Source organism: Aspergillus wentii (genome assembly GCF_001890725.1).
Source record: "Aspergillus wentii DTO 134E9 unplaced genomic scaffold ASPWEscaffold_3, whole genome shotgun sequence".
In the NCBI taxonomy this organism is placed as follows: domain Eukaryota; kingdom Fungi; phylum Ascomycota; class Eurotiomycetes; order Eurotiales; family Aspergillaceae; genus Aspergillus; species Aspergillus wentii.
The window spans coordinates 3846284-3860170 of record NW_024467834.1 but is presented as its reverse complement, the minus strand read 5'-3'; the positions used below and the strand labels follow the sequence as shown (position 1 = coordinate 3860170).

The following is a 13887-nucleotide window of genomic DNA, read 5'->3' as shown; positions in this document are numbered from 1 at the left end:
AGTATGCCACTAATATATTATCGCAACACTATATAGAAGTACAACATGGTTGATAACCATCATTTACAATGAATGCCTAGGGTCATTTTTAGAAAGATATACTCAAGAAACAAGAGAAATTCGGATTTTAAGAAAACAAAATACAGGTGTAACAATTTTAATCCCAAATAAACAAACTCTAGACTAAAGGTCCAAATCATCCAGCAACAGAACCATGTCTAAAACATAAATCACTCAAAATCTAAATTCAATCACTTGAACCCCAAACCACCGTTAGCTGATAGATAGATAGATCTATGCCGACCAAGAGCGAGCCTGCTCTCTCTTGTGTCCATGTCCCTTGTGACCCTTCTTGTCAGCCTTCTTGTCATCCTTCTTGTCATCGTGCTTGTTCTTGTTCTGTTCCTTCTCTGCCTTCTTCTTGTCACTCTTCTCTTTCTGCTTCCTTTTGTTTTCCTCGTCTATCGCCTTGTTCATGTCGTCAAGCTCCTTTCTCAATGCGGGGGTCATAAGCTTTTGGTGATCATGGCCCTTGATCGTTGGCAGTTCCTTGGCTTCCACGGTCTTTTTATTGATAACTTCAAACCCCATTGATTTGCAGAACATATCACATCCCCAGGTAGCTTCGTCAGTGCCGCAAGGATCATGAGCTTGGTCCACCGTTCCGGTGTAAAGCCATGCAATTGTCCGCTTCGGCTTCTTGTCCTTCAGACTCTTCCCGTGGTTCTTCAACAGCCAGGTGTAGCTGGCCATCAGCTCTCCACAAGAAGCATCATTTTGGTGCTGGACATTGTTCCGGTGTTGGGCGGCGCCTGCTGCTCGAGCACCTCCAAGTGCCGTGGCGATTTCCTTTGGAACACTTTTCCTGATGGTTCCATCGCCGACTTTGCCGCCCTTATCCTTCGTCTTGTATTCGTAGATGAAGGAGTAGTCACCCTTCATCGATGAGGCCAGGTAAACTTGGTTGTCGACTTCGATGGCCGTCATGATTGAGGGCCGCTTATCCTTCGGGACTGAGCTTAGGATATGCGAAAAGTCGTCTCGCATCTCCTTACTCGCTTCATGCGCGATCTTGACCATCTTTCCGTTTAACTCTTCCTCTTTCTTCTTAGCATCAGTCTCCTTAAGACCAAAGTCAACATCAACGATTGAAGACCAGACGTATTGGCCATCCTTGTGTCCATGGGTCGCTTCAACGGACTTGTCGCGCTGAACTTTCAGGTCACCGGCCAATGCCAGGCTAACGAGGAGAGGTAAAAGTGTGTAGAATTTGGGGAGCATCATATTGACTGATGGAGGTCAACTGAGAGTAAATAAGAAGAACAAGTAGTAGGAGTAAAACTTGTAAAGCTGAATGGATTGATTGATTGATTGATTCTGAATTGGATGATTCAAATTGACTTGGAATATACCTCCTATTTATGCTTCTCATCTTTCTATACAGTCGATCCAAAACATCCCAAGACCCTGAGACCCTGATTCCTTTAGGGCTGAATGAGATAAGCTTACAGGGGTATAAGCCAATAATGAAAACAGACCCCAATGGCAAATTAAAAATTAGGTGAGATGGGGCCGAAGTAGAGGAATTTGAAGAATCGGTTAAAAATCGCCCCAAAACGCCGTGTGCAGTATCTTGGACCCTGATCATCTGAATATTACATTACTGCTGCAGCTCCGAGTTAATCACTCAAGTTGGTCTTCATAAGCACTCAATCAGGCACAAAATGTGGCATAAAATGCATCTGCATCAATCCTTGCATTTATGCTGCATCTACATGCATATCTATCCAGCACTAGCCACTCTAGCGTTCGCTTCGCTCAAGGCGGCCTTAACAAGTGAGACTTATTCGGGGGCTGAGTCTTGCGCCCTCACCATCTCTATTTTCAAATTTACTCCATAATAATCTATATTTAAGTGCTATATCTAAGTATTATGTTTCAAAATTAATACTCAAGTTTCATCAAATCCTTATTTATCATAGTAAGGGAATATTTATAGTAGGTATCGAGTGGTCTGCAACGTCCGCTCCTCCGATCTTGGCATATCGGTTCTCGGCCAGGAATGCTCGTGTATGCTCCAGTAGTCAACATAGTTTACTAGAAAATTGATTATAATACAGTAAACACTAAGTTTTAGAAAGACCCCTTGTCCATTATGGCAAGGATTTTATTATGGCACTTTACCAGATTCACCCATACATGCGGCTCCAAAATATATATCTAGACTACACGTAACTGATTTGGCACATTTCCAGCCTAGTTTGGACCAGTCTCATACAAAAACAGCTGGATATAGCGAACTTTGGGAATATTTTATGAAATTTGGTACAGCCAAGGACTTTCGTATCTTACATGGGAAATCGAATTGAAAGGCACTTTGCTTTGAGATTTCATTACTACCCGATTTGTTAGAACAAGCTTACTGTAGTGCTTACAAAATACTGCTTATAATAACGCTGATTTCTTTAAATAATCACAGGAACGACCCACCCTTATTTAGGGATCATTTTGTGTCCATAATCCCGGAGACAGATAGTCCCATACCACCTCCAGGTCAATCCCGGCCTCTGTGCACATCTCTTTCAATTCCGCGCGATCCTTGGCAAACCATTCCTTGTCCTTGGGGCTCTCACAGCGCTGCCGGATGGTGACTCGTTTAAGGTGCGGCGAATGAGATTGTAGATCATCCAGCAGATACCGGACACAATCGTGTAATTGTGACTCGAATTCCCAATCATTACTCATAATTTCCGCATTATCCCACTGCAGACATAATTCCTCAAGGGTATCAGGTAGACGTTCGCCAATTTCATTCGAGTCCTCTGGTTCCAATCCGATAAGTAGAGTGATTGGTACTTCTGCAGATCGCAGCCGGGGGAAGTGATTCAGAAAAAACATAAATTCTATCCTGGCCTGATGATCAAAGTCGGTTCCAAAATTATAGTGCCCACTACTGAATGGATAGTATTCTACCCCCAGGGAGAGCTTTTCTAGAGTGCCACTGATGGACTCCAAGCCCTCCAGTATGTTCGAACATGATTCCAAGGCAAATTCACTGTGCCATCGATACGCCATGCCTAAGTGCAGAGACCTCAACGTAGTCATCTGGGACAGTAAAGCTGGCACATTTTCTTCTTTAATAGTAGCTCGAGCGACGACCAGCGTGTCCAGGTTACTCAGATTTCCCTGGTCCTCACTAGTAATAACGTCTTGAAAGCTCCGTAGCCAAATGGATAAGGATTGAATGGAAGGCAGATGGAACCAGGCCATGAATTGATTGGGATCACAAGGGGGATAGCCATGCAATTTATCAAAAGAGTTGAGGTAGGGTTCAAACTCTTCAGACAGTGGTACATTACTACCGTAGTCAATTGTCGTAAGAGAGTCGAAAGATGGCAGTACTCCTTTTGGCGCGGAAAATAGCGCGTGCTTCAACATTAATCCAGGAAACCCTGATTGCCAGACAAAGGAGTAGTCCAGCCGAAGAGATTGAAGGTTGTGTAATTGGGAGAGAAGGATGGTCACGTAAGCATAAGAATTGCCATTCTGGAGCGCTTCGTTCCATTTCGAGGCTTCTGGGAACTGGCCTTTGTCAACAATTGATTGGGACTGTTCCACGACGTCGCTAAAGCTCTGGAGATCTTGATCCGAAAATGGCTCATCCTGTCCAAATCGTGCGTCCTTTTGCCATTTTTCATCAAAGGCATATTCCGAAGATGACAATATCGAGACGTGCTGGATATTTGAAGCCAGGTCAGGGCACTGTAGGACAGCCCGCAGTAAGTGCAGAATGCGTGCTCGGGGCACGGTGTTCCATTCCCAGGCGATCCTACTATATACCGAAGGTCGAACAGATGCAGTGAGATGGCGAGATGCGGCTAAAGCTGTCACGATTTCGTCTGCTTCCAGATGGTCAAAAACTCCCATCCAGCAGTCTGTGGGAATCCGCTGGCATAAGCTGCATGCAGCGTTAGCAATATGTTTACATGTCTTGACTGCATGTACTCGCCTTGGCTGCTTTGAAGGCATGTTTAGTTTTAAGGAAGTAATGCTCATTCGCAATCGAGGTAGTATGGTCCTTCTTACCCAGTTCATTGTCCTCTGGCCAGTATTTGTATTTTTTTGCAGGCCATGGCCGATGGTGTTTCATAAATAAGCGGAGGGGGCGGTGCTTACAAGGCGTTTTTCGGCGGAGAGGGCATATATTTTCTGCCTCAGGCTTAAACTTAGATCCTCAGGCACAGATGCACGTGCATTATCATCACGTGCCGCACTGCCAAGCCCACAACTCCCCACTCGTATCAATCAATTATCGGTGATCCGTCCACCAACCATCATCACAATCATGGCCAAGTCCAAAGCTGCAAAGCGCAAGCGCAATGCGCAAGTCGATCTTCCGCAAAAAATTCCAAAGGCCGCCCCTGTCCTGACGCCTCCTCCCGATGGCGAGCCCAAGCACATCAACGCAGTCGTCGCAGACGAGGATCTCGAAATTACCATCGACACACTCACGGCCCTTGCGGAACATCCCAGTTTGACCAAGTCGAAGGCATGCAAGGATCTCCGGGTTGCGGTTTATAACTTCCGTCAGGCATGCACGACAGGTGTTAATAATGCTGGTATGTTCTGCCTGCATTTTCTCTGCATGATGCCTGTCTAATCGTCGATTCGTAGAGGGCGCAAACCTGACGGCGCGGATAACCGGTGCCCTGGCCGACGAGAAATACATCGAAGCAAAGGTCCTGCTCGCCGAGATGAGGATCAGAGGTGAGCAACCCAAGATCGGAGCCTTGTGTCGCTGGGTGCGGGATCTGGACGTCGTCAGCGGCCTCTCGACGCAGCCTGGTGTCGACCATGTCCCGCGTGAACGCAGCGCAAAGGACATGGAACTGCTCGGCGTACTCGATGCCATTCTGCGCATCAGCACCCCGATTGACACCAGTCCGAATGCCGTCGATTCAACATCCCCCATCGCCTTCCAGTCTATCTGGGACCTCCGGCCAGAAACAACACCACTCCCGGTGTACGCCTCAGTCCTCGACAAGTCAATCATGGCCGACGCGCCAAAGTCTCCCGATGCCCTCCGCGTTATTGAAGAAACCCCCGGCCCACTCCGCAAACCTCCAAACCACCATCCCGCCCTCCTCTACACTACCGCCCCGAACGCCGTGCCGCTAGCTCCCGTCGGCCCGACCATAACATACCACCCACATCCCGCCGTGCCAGGTCTTGGTCTCGCCATGAATGTCCTCTCTCCCACTGAGTGCAAGGCCATCATTGCGGCCGGTGAATCCGTCAACTTCCTGCCTGATGTGCCCCTCCGCGAAGACGGAGACATGAGCATTCTTGCCCACAACTTCTACTGGGTCATCGACACCACCTTCCACGATATGCTCTGGGCACGAATTTCCCGTTATGTTCCGCCCTCCATCAACGGCCGCCTAGTCCGGGGCATCAATCGCCGCTTCCGTGTATACAGATACGTTCCCGGCGCTGAATACCGATGCCACATTGACGGGGCCTGGCCGCCGTCCGGCATCCTCCCCGACGACACATACGTGTACGACTCTTCACCCGAGGACAAGAGACAGAGCTCCATGTACACATTCCTACTATATCTCAACGATGAGTTCGAGGGCGGAGAGACGACCTTCTTCATGCCGGCCGCGCGCGAGGGAACCCTCAACGCATACCCAGTGCGACCTGTGATGGGATCCGTGGCGATTTTCCCGCACGGCGAGGCGAACGGCGCATTGCTCCATGAGGGAACGGGAGTAAGGAAGGGCGCAAAGTATATCATCCGGACAGACGTAGAGTATGACGTGAAGCCTTCCGAGGAGTGATATTAAAATTCATATACACGTAAATAGAACTATTGAGCATCCTCCTCTTCGTATTCCACCATCTTCTGAAGCGCCAGCCTGGCAATCTCTTTCGCCCTGAGTTCGAATTTCTCATTCTGGATGAGAGATGCAAACTGCTCCTTCCACTCTCTCCAATGCGCCATACACCATATCTCCCGGGGAATACTGACAGTTTCACGCTTTTTACATTCTCGGTAGACATAGCGTCCCTGATCCGGCCAGATAATCCATTGCCCTCCTGCAACAACATTACAAGCGATTCGATCCAGTCCACCAAACCTGCCTATCTCCGGATCTGGATAGTATCTGGCGGAGGGTCGAATCTCATTAAGTGCACACAAAAAGCTAATTTTCATCATACCCAATGAGGCAATGCGGGCTGCGGCGGATTGGAAGTTACGGAAGCCAATTTGTTTCTTGCTCCATGGGATTTTCATCTCATCATCAAACAGGCTGTAATCTGAGATGGTCAGCACAGCTCTATAGTTAAGACTTAGAGAAAGGGGGCATACTATCATCATTTTCATGGCGGAAAATCTCGGGCAAAGCCTCCCAATTCCCCTCTAATGGCCATAGTGTCGTTGTCTCATATGGCCCGCAATAAGACTCATGCCTCGGCATTGCCTTCAACGCGTGTAGGAATTCAATGATTGCATTTTGTCCCGGATGGTAAGGTGGATAGGCTGAGCATAAATGCGCGAGAAATATGAAGATACACTCAACTGATCCATCAGTTCTCAGTGGAAGCATGTCCATGTTCAGGTCCTCTGCCTCTTCTCCTAGGGTTTCTCTTCTCAGGATTTCATCACGTCGGATGTTAGCTTCGTCGACAACAAATTTATCAAATTTTATGGCCGCTTCGGAGGGAGTTAGCCTGCCATTGACCAAATCGTCAAGGTGCTTCTTATATGTAATGTCCTGTTCATCGTCATCGTCGCGATACAAGTGATCCTCTAAAGGCTGAGTAATAAAATCCCCCGAAGCCATTTTGTCTCAACGAGTGACAGTGAGATATTGAAGGTGAGAAATTGAAAGTGATTGAGGATGAATGGATGGAATGAAGTTGAGTGATTTATGGAGTGACATCAGGCAACTGCGAGCCCCGCTGACGCTAGCCTAAGCGGTCCCCGTAGCTGAGCCTCCAAACTGCCCTAAAAGGAGATCGGCACTGCGGCAGGGGCCAAACCACTGTGCCGCAATACAGCTCAGGGCTTATTCGAGGAGCTCTACGCTTATTTGGGCAGGTAGGGAGCAATGAACTCAGTGTCTAGTTTAAGCTTAAAGGTTCGCAGCCTACAATCAAACACCACACAGCCTCATGAATACAAGGCTCACAGCTGCGCCAGAAATTGTCCGCTTAGTAGAGTTTGTATACAATGGAACAATGGAGACTGTAAGATGGGTAGAGATAATCTCGTCTGTAAAGATATAAAGAGGCCTTTATGTCCGGTCAATATCTGCCATCATCAACACACTTCTACCATCAATCAAAGCATCTTCCCATCTTTCTATCTCTCCATCTCAAGTCTCAAACCTCAAGCTTCTAGCTTCAAAATCCAACCTTCAACTCGACCTTCAAAATGCGTTTTATCCAGAGCCTCCTCACTCTTTCACTTGTTGCAGCTCCTGCCTTTGCAGCTCCAATTACTGAGTCAGACAACCCCATCTCCTCCACCGATGAAACCAAACCTACAAAGGTTCTCAGTCCCCGCGCTGTAAGTACTCCCTCCTATGCCTACCAACCTTTCCTATATCCAACTGACAATCCTTAGCCCTTCGTGACCTGCACTCCCAAGAAGAACGAAACCAAGACCAAATTCATAGTCGACGTCGCCGTCGCCGAACGAGAAATGAAAGAGGCCGGCTTGGTTACGGACAAGAGTGGTGATCCTCACCACTACGGAAATTTCGACGGGTTCCACTGGGGAGTCCATGAATGTGACGACAAGAAACACCAACTCTGGGAGTTCCCCATTTTCTGGGTCGGATCCAAACACAGGTGGCAGAAGAACCAAAAGACCTTTATGCAAGCGGAAAAGACTCCCATCCGCGTTGTTTATGCTGATGTCAACAACACTCCGCACTATTGCGGCATTATGATCCATGAGACGGTCAAGAGTAATTACCAGGGCACGGACCACTTCGAAAAGTGCGAGTAGATGAGGGCGAGGGCGATGGTTGGTTAGCATCTTTGGTTTTTTCTTTTGGATTGTCTGTGATTGATGCCATACCATGACAGCTTTTCTGTTTTTCTTCTGAATTGAATTCGATCTCTTTATTTATTTGACTTGCCCATACTGTAATTTGGTTATCTGAAGATCAGTAAGAATTTTGATAGTCATCTTATTTGAAATCAGAATGACCCGTTCATCTGATAGATTAATCCCTTATTACTTGACACTTCAGCCACACCTGGCCAATCAGCGTCGAGCATCAACATCAGGCATATGGGCCCTCCTGCCTCTAATTGGCTGCAACCCTTGCACGACACCCGATCAGGCCACGGTAGGTACCTAGATTCATCGGACTTCCAATCCTCCGTCGTTGTAGGGTAGCCTCAAAATTTTTCCTGAAATTTCATGAAAGAAAATATTTTGGAATGAAAGAGAAAAGACTTTGACGAGGCACAAAATCTACTTGTAAATTCAAATACGACTTATAATCTTGCTACCTTACCGCCCACCCACCTCGCACATAAAAGGTGAGACGAGGAGTAACAATATAACAGTCTTTTGAATATCTTAATCATGACTGATGGCTGTATGCCGTATGCAGGTCCAATTCTTGGCAGCGCCCGGTTGCAGGAATCCGGGGTAAATCCGGGGTAGATCCCGTCCGCCCGATCCATGGATAAGCAGCAGCCACGCGAGACTGGCGAGGGCCAACCGCAACGTCTTTCCTTCAATGAGCACAGAATGAAATCTTCCTTCCTTAAGCCGTCATGGCCAATTACTCGGCCCCGGTCGAGGGTATCACAGGCGGGTACACGGGCGACAGCCTAGCGATCCAGGCTATCATCGCCACATTCCTCGCCGGCGCACTATACAGTGCACTGGAACTCCTTATTCTCATCTTTTTCTCCTTCCATGTCTACCACGGCCTCTACTTCTGGAGTCTGCTTCTCTCTACGGCGCTGGGTATCGTCCCGCAGGCGATTGGCCTGCTGCTGAAATACTTCCAGCTCGCACCGATTTGGATCCCCGTTACGTTGTCAACGGCTGGTTGGGCGATTATGGTGACTGGTCAGTCGGTGGTGCTGTACTCGCGTCTTCATCTCATCGTGCGCAGTCGATATATCCTCCGCTTTGTACGGTATATGATTATCCTCGACGCGATTGTGCTGCAAATCCCACAAATCATCCTCTCGTATGGCGCTGTCTACGCCGGGCCGGGCTTCTCGCACATGTACAATATCTGGGCCAAGGTCCAACTCACGGGATTCTTCGTGCAAGAGATCATCATCTCGAGTATCTTCATCGTGCAGGCGTTCTGGTTACTCCGTATCCATCCTCACCGGAGTGGGCGACGAAAAGCCATCATGGAGCAGCTGTTGGTGATTAATGCGGTAATTATTCTGATGGATATTTCGTTGTTGGTACTGGAGTATCTGGATTTGTTTATCCTGCAGACGGTGCTGAAGACGTTTTTTTATACGGTCAAGTTGAAGTTGGAGTTTGCGGTGTTGTCAAGGTTGGTTTCGTTTGTGCATTATGATTACGAGCAGGACTCGTCGACGTTTAGTTAATCTTTCTCTGTATATAATACTCTGTAGACTGAATATGGGCTTATTATAGCCTACTGGATAAATAATTTAAATCCTATAAAAGATCACCCCAGGATATTGACCTATAAATACTCCGGTTTCTACTCTATCTACTCTAATCAACATATTATTTATCCCCTCAAATATAATGATTTTATCTAAGATATGCAAAGTCAGCCACACGTCAAATCAACATTCCCAACTAGCCCGTCAGATTGGCCCGTCATCAGAATCCGCTTGGCGATATCGTCGAATAGCAAATGGCAGCGGGCTGGGAATGGCAGGTGGGGGCGCAGATCAACACTGCTTGTCAGATTTAATTTTCCATTTCTCGTGTAAGATGAGGCTATGTGAGATAAATTGCTGCAGCTTGAGCCTCTGAGTTTGCCGCGGTCGGAGGTTTATGACAGCTGGTGTGTATATAAACGTGAAGAATTCCGTCATCCACCATCAACCTCACTATCACCTAAATAATCAATATCTACAAGATGCGTCTGTCCACCTTTTTCATCACTGCCTTTGGTGGCTTCGCCCTGGCCGTGCCCACCTGCGAGGGCGCTACTGCCTCCAACTCGCTTTCAGAGAGAATTGTAACTACCCCTTTCCAGTGCAGCCCATACAAAACAATGCAATTTAGTGCCTTATCTAACTATACCAGCGTAAATGAACTAATGTCGACAAATAGGCTAAAAAGATACCGGAGAAAGCGGCCAAAAAGAAGATGAGTGCTAGGAGAATGCGACGACGGGAACGAGAATTCCGGTATATCAAATTATGATGACTGGTAAGATTTCCATTAAGTCTATTGCTTATGTGTCTGATTTGAATAGTGATGGTAGGGTTTATTTGGGCTATGGGGAGTAACGGTGGATGTATGTACCTTTGTAGCTGGCTACTGTAGGTTTAGTTGTTTTATTCATGAACAATATTTTCTTTGTTTATTATATTCGCATTAAGAGTATTATATATTGCGGCTTTCCTAATTCTACTTCACATATATCTTTGGGTGAGACAGATGGCTGCGGTGACTGGCCAATTAAAATTAAAATTATAAGGTGATACAATTATCTCATCAAATAGCAGTCGAGTAAATCAATGAATTATATAAAGTTAGGTACTCCATAATACTGTATAATCCATGGCATTAGTCGAAAACCGTGCTTTTCTTCGTTAAAAGTAATCATTAGGCCAAAAAGGCTACGTGCGCCCTAGTTGACCTTCCTTAGAATTATAGTCAACATTCTTCGAGATGAGGAACTCTCATTCATTTTCGAAACTGGGAACTAATCTCTCGGTCGGGTGTTCTCCTTGCCAGTGAATTTCTCATTATTAGGGGGTTGAGATCCAGCAGAGGAATCGGCATGATGACTTTCACGAGGGACAAGGAGTCGGACCGCAGATGAATCTGAGCTACGAAAGAAAGAGTATTGATCGTCAGATTAAAAGATCTGATTGGCCCAGCTAACACTCGGAATGACGGGCCAGAACAGCACAGCCCATGAACTGGCACCTTAAGCGCCAGCCTCATTTACTGGCGGCTCCACAAGGTTCGGGGCGTGGTGGGCACTTGTCAAGAACTCTCGATCCTGACACTGTTGGCTTCTTAATATCTTTGATATAAGAGTTATAGATTATAAGGGTTTTATAGAATATTAGCAACAGTTAAACCTGTCGTATAAATCGGAGTACCCTTAAGGGCCTTCCAAGGGACTTCCCGTCTCTCCTGCACTAAAATCCCAGCAATTCGGAGACGAGCATATAGATCCAAGTAGTGTTGCCCATCACACTCACCACTCCACATGTCGAAGCCCAATTTTGAAAATACTCGCTCGCCCGCCTCTCTCGCTGTTGCTCTGACTATTATTTGGTATATGGGAATTAATAACATTTCGCTGCGTAGCCTGCATCCATTAATACAAATCCGCCCTGCGCCAGAAGCAGAATCCACTACCCTCCCAGCTCCGTAACAATGGGCTCCGAGCCATGCACTTCTTCCACTCTATCCCTGGGATTCGGAGCATCCATTTCCCCCAAGTGGTCCTTGGGAATCGGACTACCCTGTCCCCAGCCTTTCAATTGCTGCTGCTCCATCCGTTCTTGGTTGAATGCCCTCATTTGTCGTTTCATACGAGCACACGTCCATAACATACCCGCCAACGACAACAAAAGCGGCACACCAAGTCCAACCCCTAATCCCGCACCGATCGCGACGGAGCTATTCGAAGATGATGTATCCGGACATGATGTCGCGTCTACCGGCGTGGTCTGAACGGCGTCGACTGAGGTGGGAGATGAAGTCGAGGTGGCGGCTGTGCCTGTCGTGGCGGTGGAGGTGGGCAAGTAGGCGTACGAAACATAGCCACTGACCCATGAGTACGTTCCAATATTCTTTTCGCAGACCTCCGATGCCCAGCCTGGTTCGCCGCAGGTGAAGACCTGATTTGTGTTGTTCGGGCAGGGATAGAGATTTGCCCAGCCGCCTGGGACTTCTGCTTGACATTAGCCTTGACCTAGATTTTAAACACCAGTATATAGTCTCGGATATCTCACCGCTATAGCAGATACGAGGACACTCTGATATCGGCCATGAATGATCGGCGCAGGCACCGCGATGGGCAATATTCAGATTTGCCTCGTAGCAGAGACCGTTGGAGAGACAGGCTTCGGTTGTCGAGCAGCAAACCCGACTGTTTGGGCATGGGACCCAGTCGGCAGTTGCATTATCGCCATTCGGCCAGTAGCATTGTGTTGCAGAGGCAATGTCAAGAAGCAGAAGGAGGAGGGAAAGGGTGAATGCCATGACGGAGGTGATGTGCGGAGGTGAAGGAAGCAGCGACAGCAGCAGCATTAAAAGGAAATGACATTCATTGAGTCAATGGAAAGAAGGAAAAACTTCGCATTTATTATTTGCTGTGTTAGCGCTGTCTCCACAGCCATGTAGATCATTTCTATGTCAAACCATCTAGGACCAGCATATCTTTACTTAAAGTGTACTTGCCGCAGTGCACCTGCATACGATTAAGGGTCTAAGCACTTAACCATTCTCTCAACCTTATTAGGTCTAACTGTACAAGGACAAGTACTACAGGGTTCATATGAAATGCTGAGAATGAGAGGTTGATGCTTAATAAATGGAAGAGACCAGCATACTTGGGATAATTATTTTCGAAGAAATAATGGCTCCACCTGTCAGGTACCCAATCCACAGTAGAAGCCCACGTTGATCCAATCTGGGCATGCAGCCCTATTTCTAGTGATCAGCATTTCTTATTACACAGCCGTGGCAAAGCAATTGACTAGAATATCAACAATGATTGAAGACAGCCTATCACATCTCGATTTGGACTAATAATTGCATTATACACTGATAAGGATTTGATAAGCAGTCATATAGCAAATTTTGAAAAGACAAAAATGCGATCATTCTGATCTACACTGATTCAAACCGGTGGCTTGCCAAATAGCACCATGCCAGCATGTCCGTGACCTCCAGGCAATCGGCCACAAAAGCCTTGCAAAACACTGACTCGATGTATTAACCTACAGTGAAAAGACACGCACATACCCCCGTTCATGGGCGAGGGTGCCATCTACAGCGATGCTTCACCCTCTACTGTTACGGCGGCTATGTGAATATTCGGCCGGGATGGGCCCTCATCCCCTCCGCCGCTTGCAACTTTAATCTCAGCCAGCCAATAGACCAGAGATGAGTCTTCGCTGCTGCTATTGAGCGACTCTCTCAGGATGCCACTGTTCAGTATTTCTTCGACAAGATGGCCTACTATCTCGGTGGTAATGTTGATCTAAGTACGCCTGGGGCGGGTCTAGATCCGGTAGTGAGGATGTGGAAGAACCACTAAGTTGGGGTCCTCAACACAATTGCATTGACGATAGTATCAAAGAAAAAGCGAATTATTGCACTCGAAGATAAAGAAATAAAAAAGAATAGCGAGAAAAATATTCTCTCCCTCGGGGAATCGAACCCCGGTCTCCCGCGCTTATCAGATTAATGACAAGCGGAAATCATGACCACTAGACCAAGGAAGATGGGACAGTCGAGTTACTGCTCGACCACTTGGTGGGATGATGAAATATTTGTTGGTGTTATTGATTATATGAGGCTATTCAGGATCCCAATCCAATACTACTCACGTACCTTATCATGAAAATAGTGTATGTAGCCAACTTGAAAGGATGTCATTTTTACCCGGATTTGCATCTTGCTTTAGTTATTCCCGTGTCATATCAAGAGGTGCCTAC

The 13887-nt window shown here is 47.1% G+C and overlaps 7 protein-coding genes and 1 non-coding gene across 8 annotated transcripts; 3 read left to right on the top strand and 5 right to left on the bottom strand.

Moving 5' to 3' along the window:
- Nucleotides 1–143: 143 nt before the first annotated feature.
- On the bottom strand, nt 144–1365 carry ASPWEDRAFT_39532 (uncharacterized protein). The gene has a single exon (XM_040835110.1). It carries the CDS (start codon nt 1279–1281, stop codon nt 295–297), a length of 987 nt encoding a protein of 328 aa, XP_040691470.1. The 5' UTR covers nt 1282–1365; the 3' UTR covers nt 144–294.
- Nucleotides 1366–2370: 1005 nt separating this feature from the next.
- Nucleotides 2371–4133, bottom strand: ASPWEDRAFT_39531 (uncharacterized protein). Its single transcript, XM_040835109.1, has 2 exons — nt 4010–4133; nt 2371–3958 (listed from the first exon to the last, which is right to left on the bottom strand). The coding sequence occupies exons 1-2, from the start codon at nt 4027–4029 to the stop codon at nt 2497–2499; spliced, it is 1482 nt and encodes a 493-aa protein (XP_040691469.1). The 5' UTR covers nt 4030–4133; the 3' UTR covers nt 2371–2496.
- A 212-nt stretch (nt 4134–4345) lies between these two features.
- On the top strand, nt 4346–5843 carry ASPWEDRAFT_27142 (prolyl hydroxylase family protein; the record flags this gene model as incomplete). The annotated part of the gene is made up of 2 exons (XM_040832957.1): nt 4346–4619; nt 4675–5843. 2 exons carry the CDS (start codon nt 4346–4348, stop codon nt 5841–5843), a joined length of 1443 nt encoding a protein of 480 aa, XP_040691468.1.
- Nucleotides 5844–5872: 29 nt separating this feature from the next.
- Nucleotides 5873–6851, bottom strand: ASPWEDRAFT_50860 (uncharacterized protein; the record flags this gene model as incomplete). The annotated part of the gene is made up of 2 exons (XM_040837509.1): nt 5873–6324; nt 6377–6851. 2 exons carry the CDS (start codon nt 6849–6851, stop codon nt 5873–5875), a joined length of 927 nt encoding a protein of 308 aa, XP_040691467.1.
- A 593-nt stretch (nt 6852–7444) lies between these two features.
- ASPWEDRAFT_182620 (uncharacterized protein) lies at nt 7445–8023 on the top strand (the record flags this gene model as incomplete). The annotated part of the gene is made up of 2 exons (XM_040831927.1): nt 7445–7579; nt 7637–8023. 2 exons carry the CDS (start codon nt 7445–7447, stop codon nt 8021–8023), a joined length of 522 nt encoding a protein of 173 aa, XP_040691466.1.
- Nucleotides 8024–8805: 782 nt separating this feature from the next.
- Nucleotides 8806–9609, top strand: ASPWEDRAFT_59179 (uncharacterized protein; the record flags this gene model as incomplete). The annotated part of the gene is made up of 1 exon (XM_040838433.1): nt 8806–9609. The coding sequence occupies one exon, from the start codon at nt 8806–8808 to the stop codon at nt 9607–9609; it is 804 nt and encodes a 267-aa protein (XP_040691465.1).
- Nucleotides 9610–11517: 1908 nt separating this feature from the next.
- ASPWEDRAFT_67954 (uncharacterized protein) lies at nt 11518–12427 on the bottom strand (the record flags this gene model as incomplete). The annotated part of the gene is made up of 2 exons (XM_040838940.1): nt 11518–12116; nt 12178–12427. The coding sequence occupies 2 exons, from the start codon at nt 12425–12427 to the stop codon at nt 11575–11577; spliced, it is 792 nt and encodes a 263-aa protein (XP_040691464.1). The 3' UTR covers nt 11518–11574.
- Nucleotides 12428–13589: 1162 nt separating this feature from the next.
- ASPWEDRAFT_t91 lies at nt 13590–13674 on the bottom strand. The gene has a single exon. It is a non-coding gene; the product is annotated as a tRNA-Asp (tRNA).
- Nucleotides 13675–13887: the final 213 nt, after the last annotated feature.

Bases quoted from the DNA above. Each gene is read 5' to 3' on its own strand.
- ASPWEDRAFT_39532 (XM_040835110.1), bottom strand. From the start codon at position 1,281: ATGCTCCCCAAATTCTACACACTTTTACCTCTCCTCGTTAGCCTGGCA.
- ASPWEDRAFT_39531 (XM_040835109.1), bottom strand. From the start codon at position 4,029: ATGCCTTCAAAGCAGCCAAG. The intron at 3,959-4,009 runs GCGAGTACATGC...CGCTGCATGCAG, and splicing joins ATGCCTTCAAAGCAGCCAAG to CTTATGCCAGCGGATTCCCA.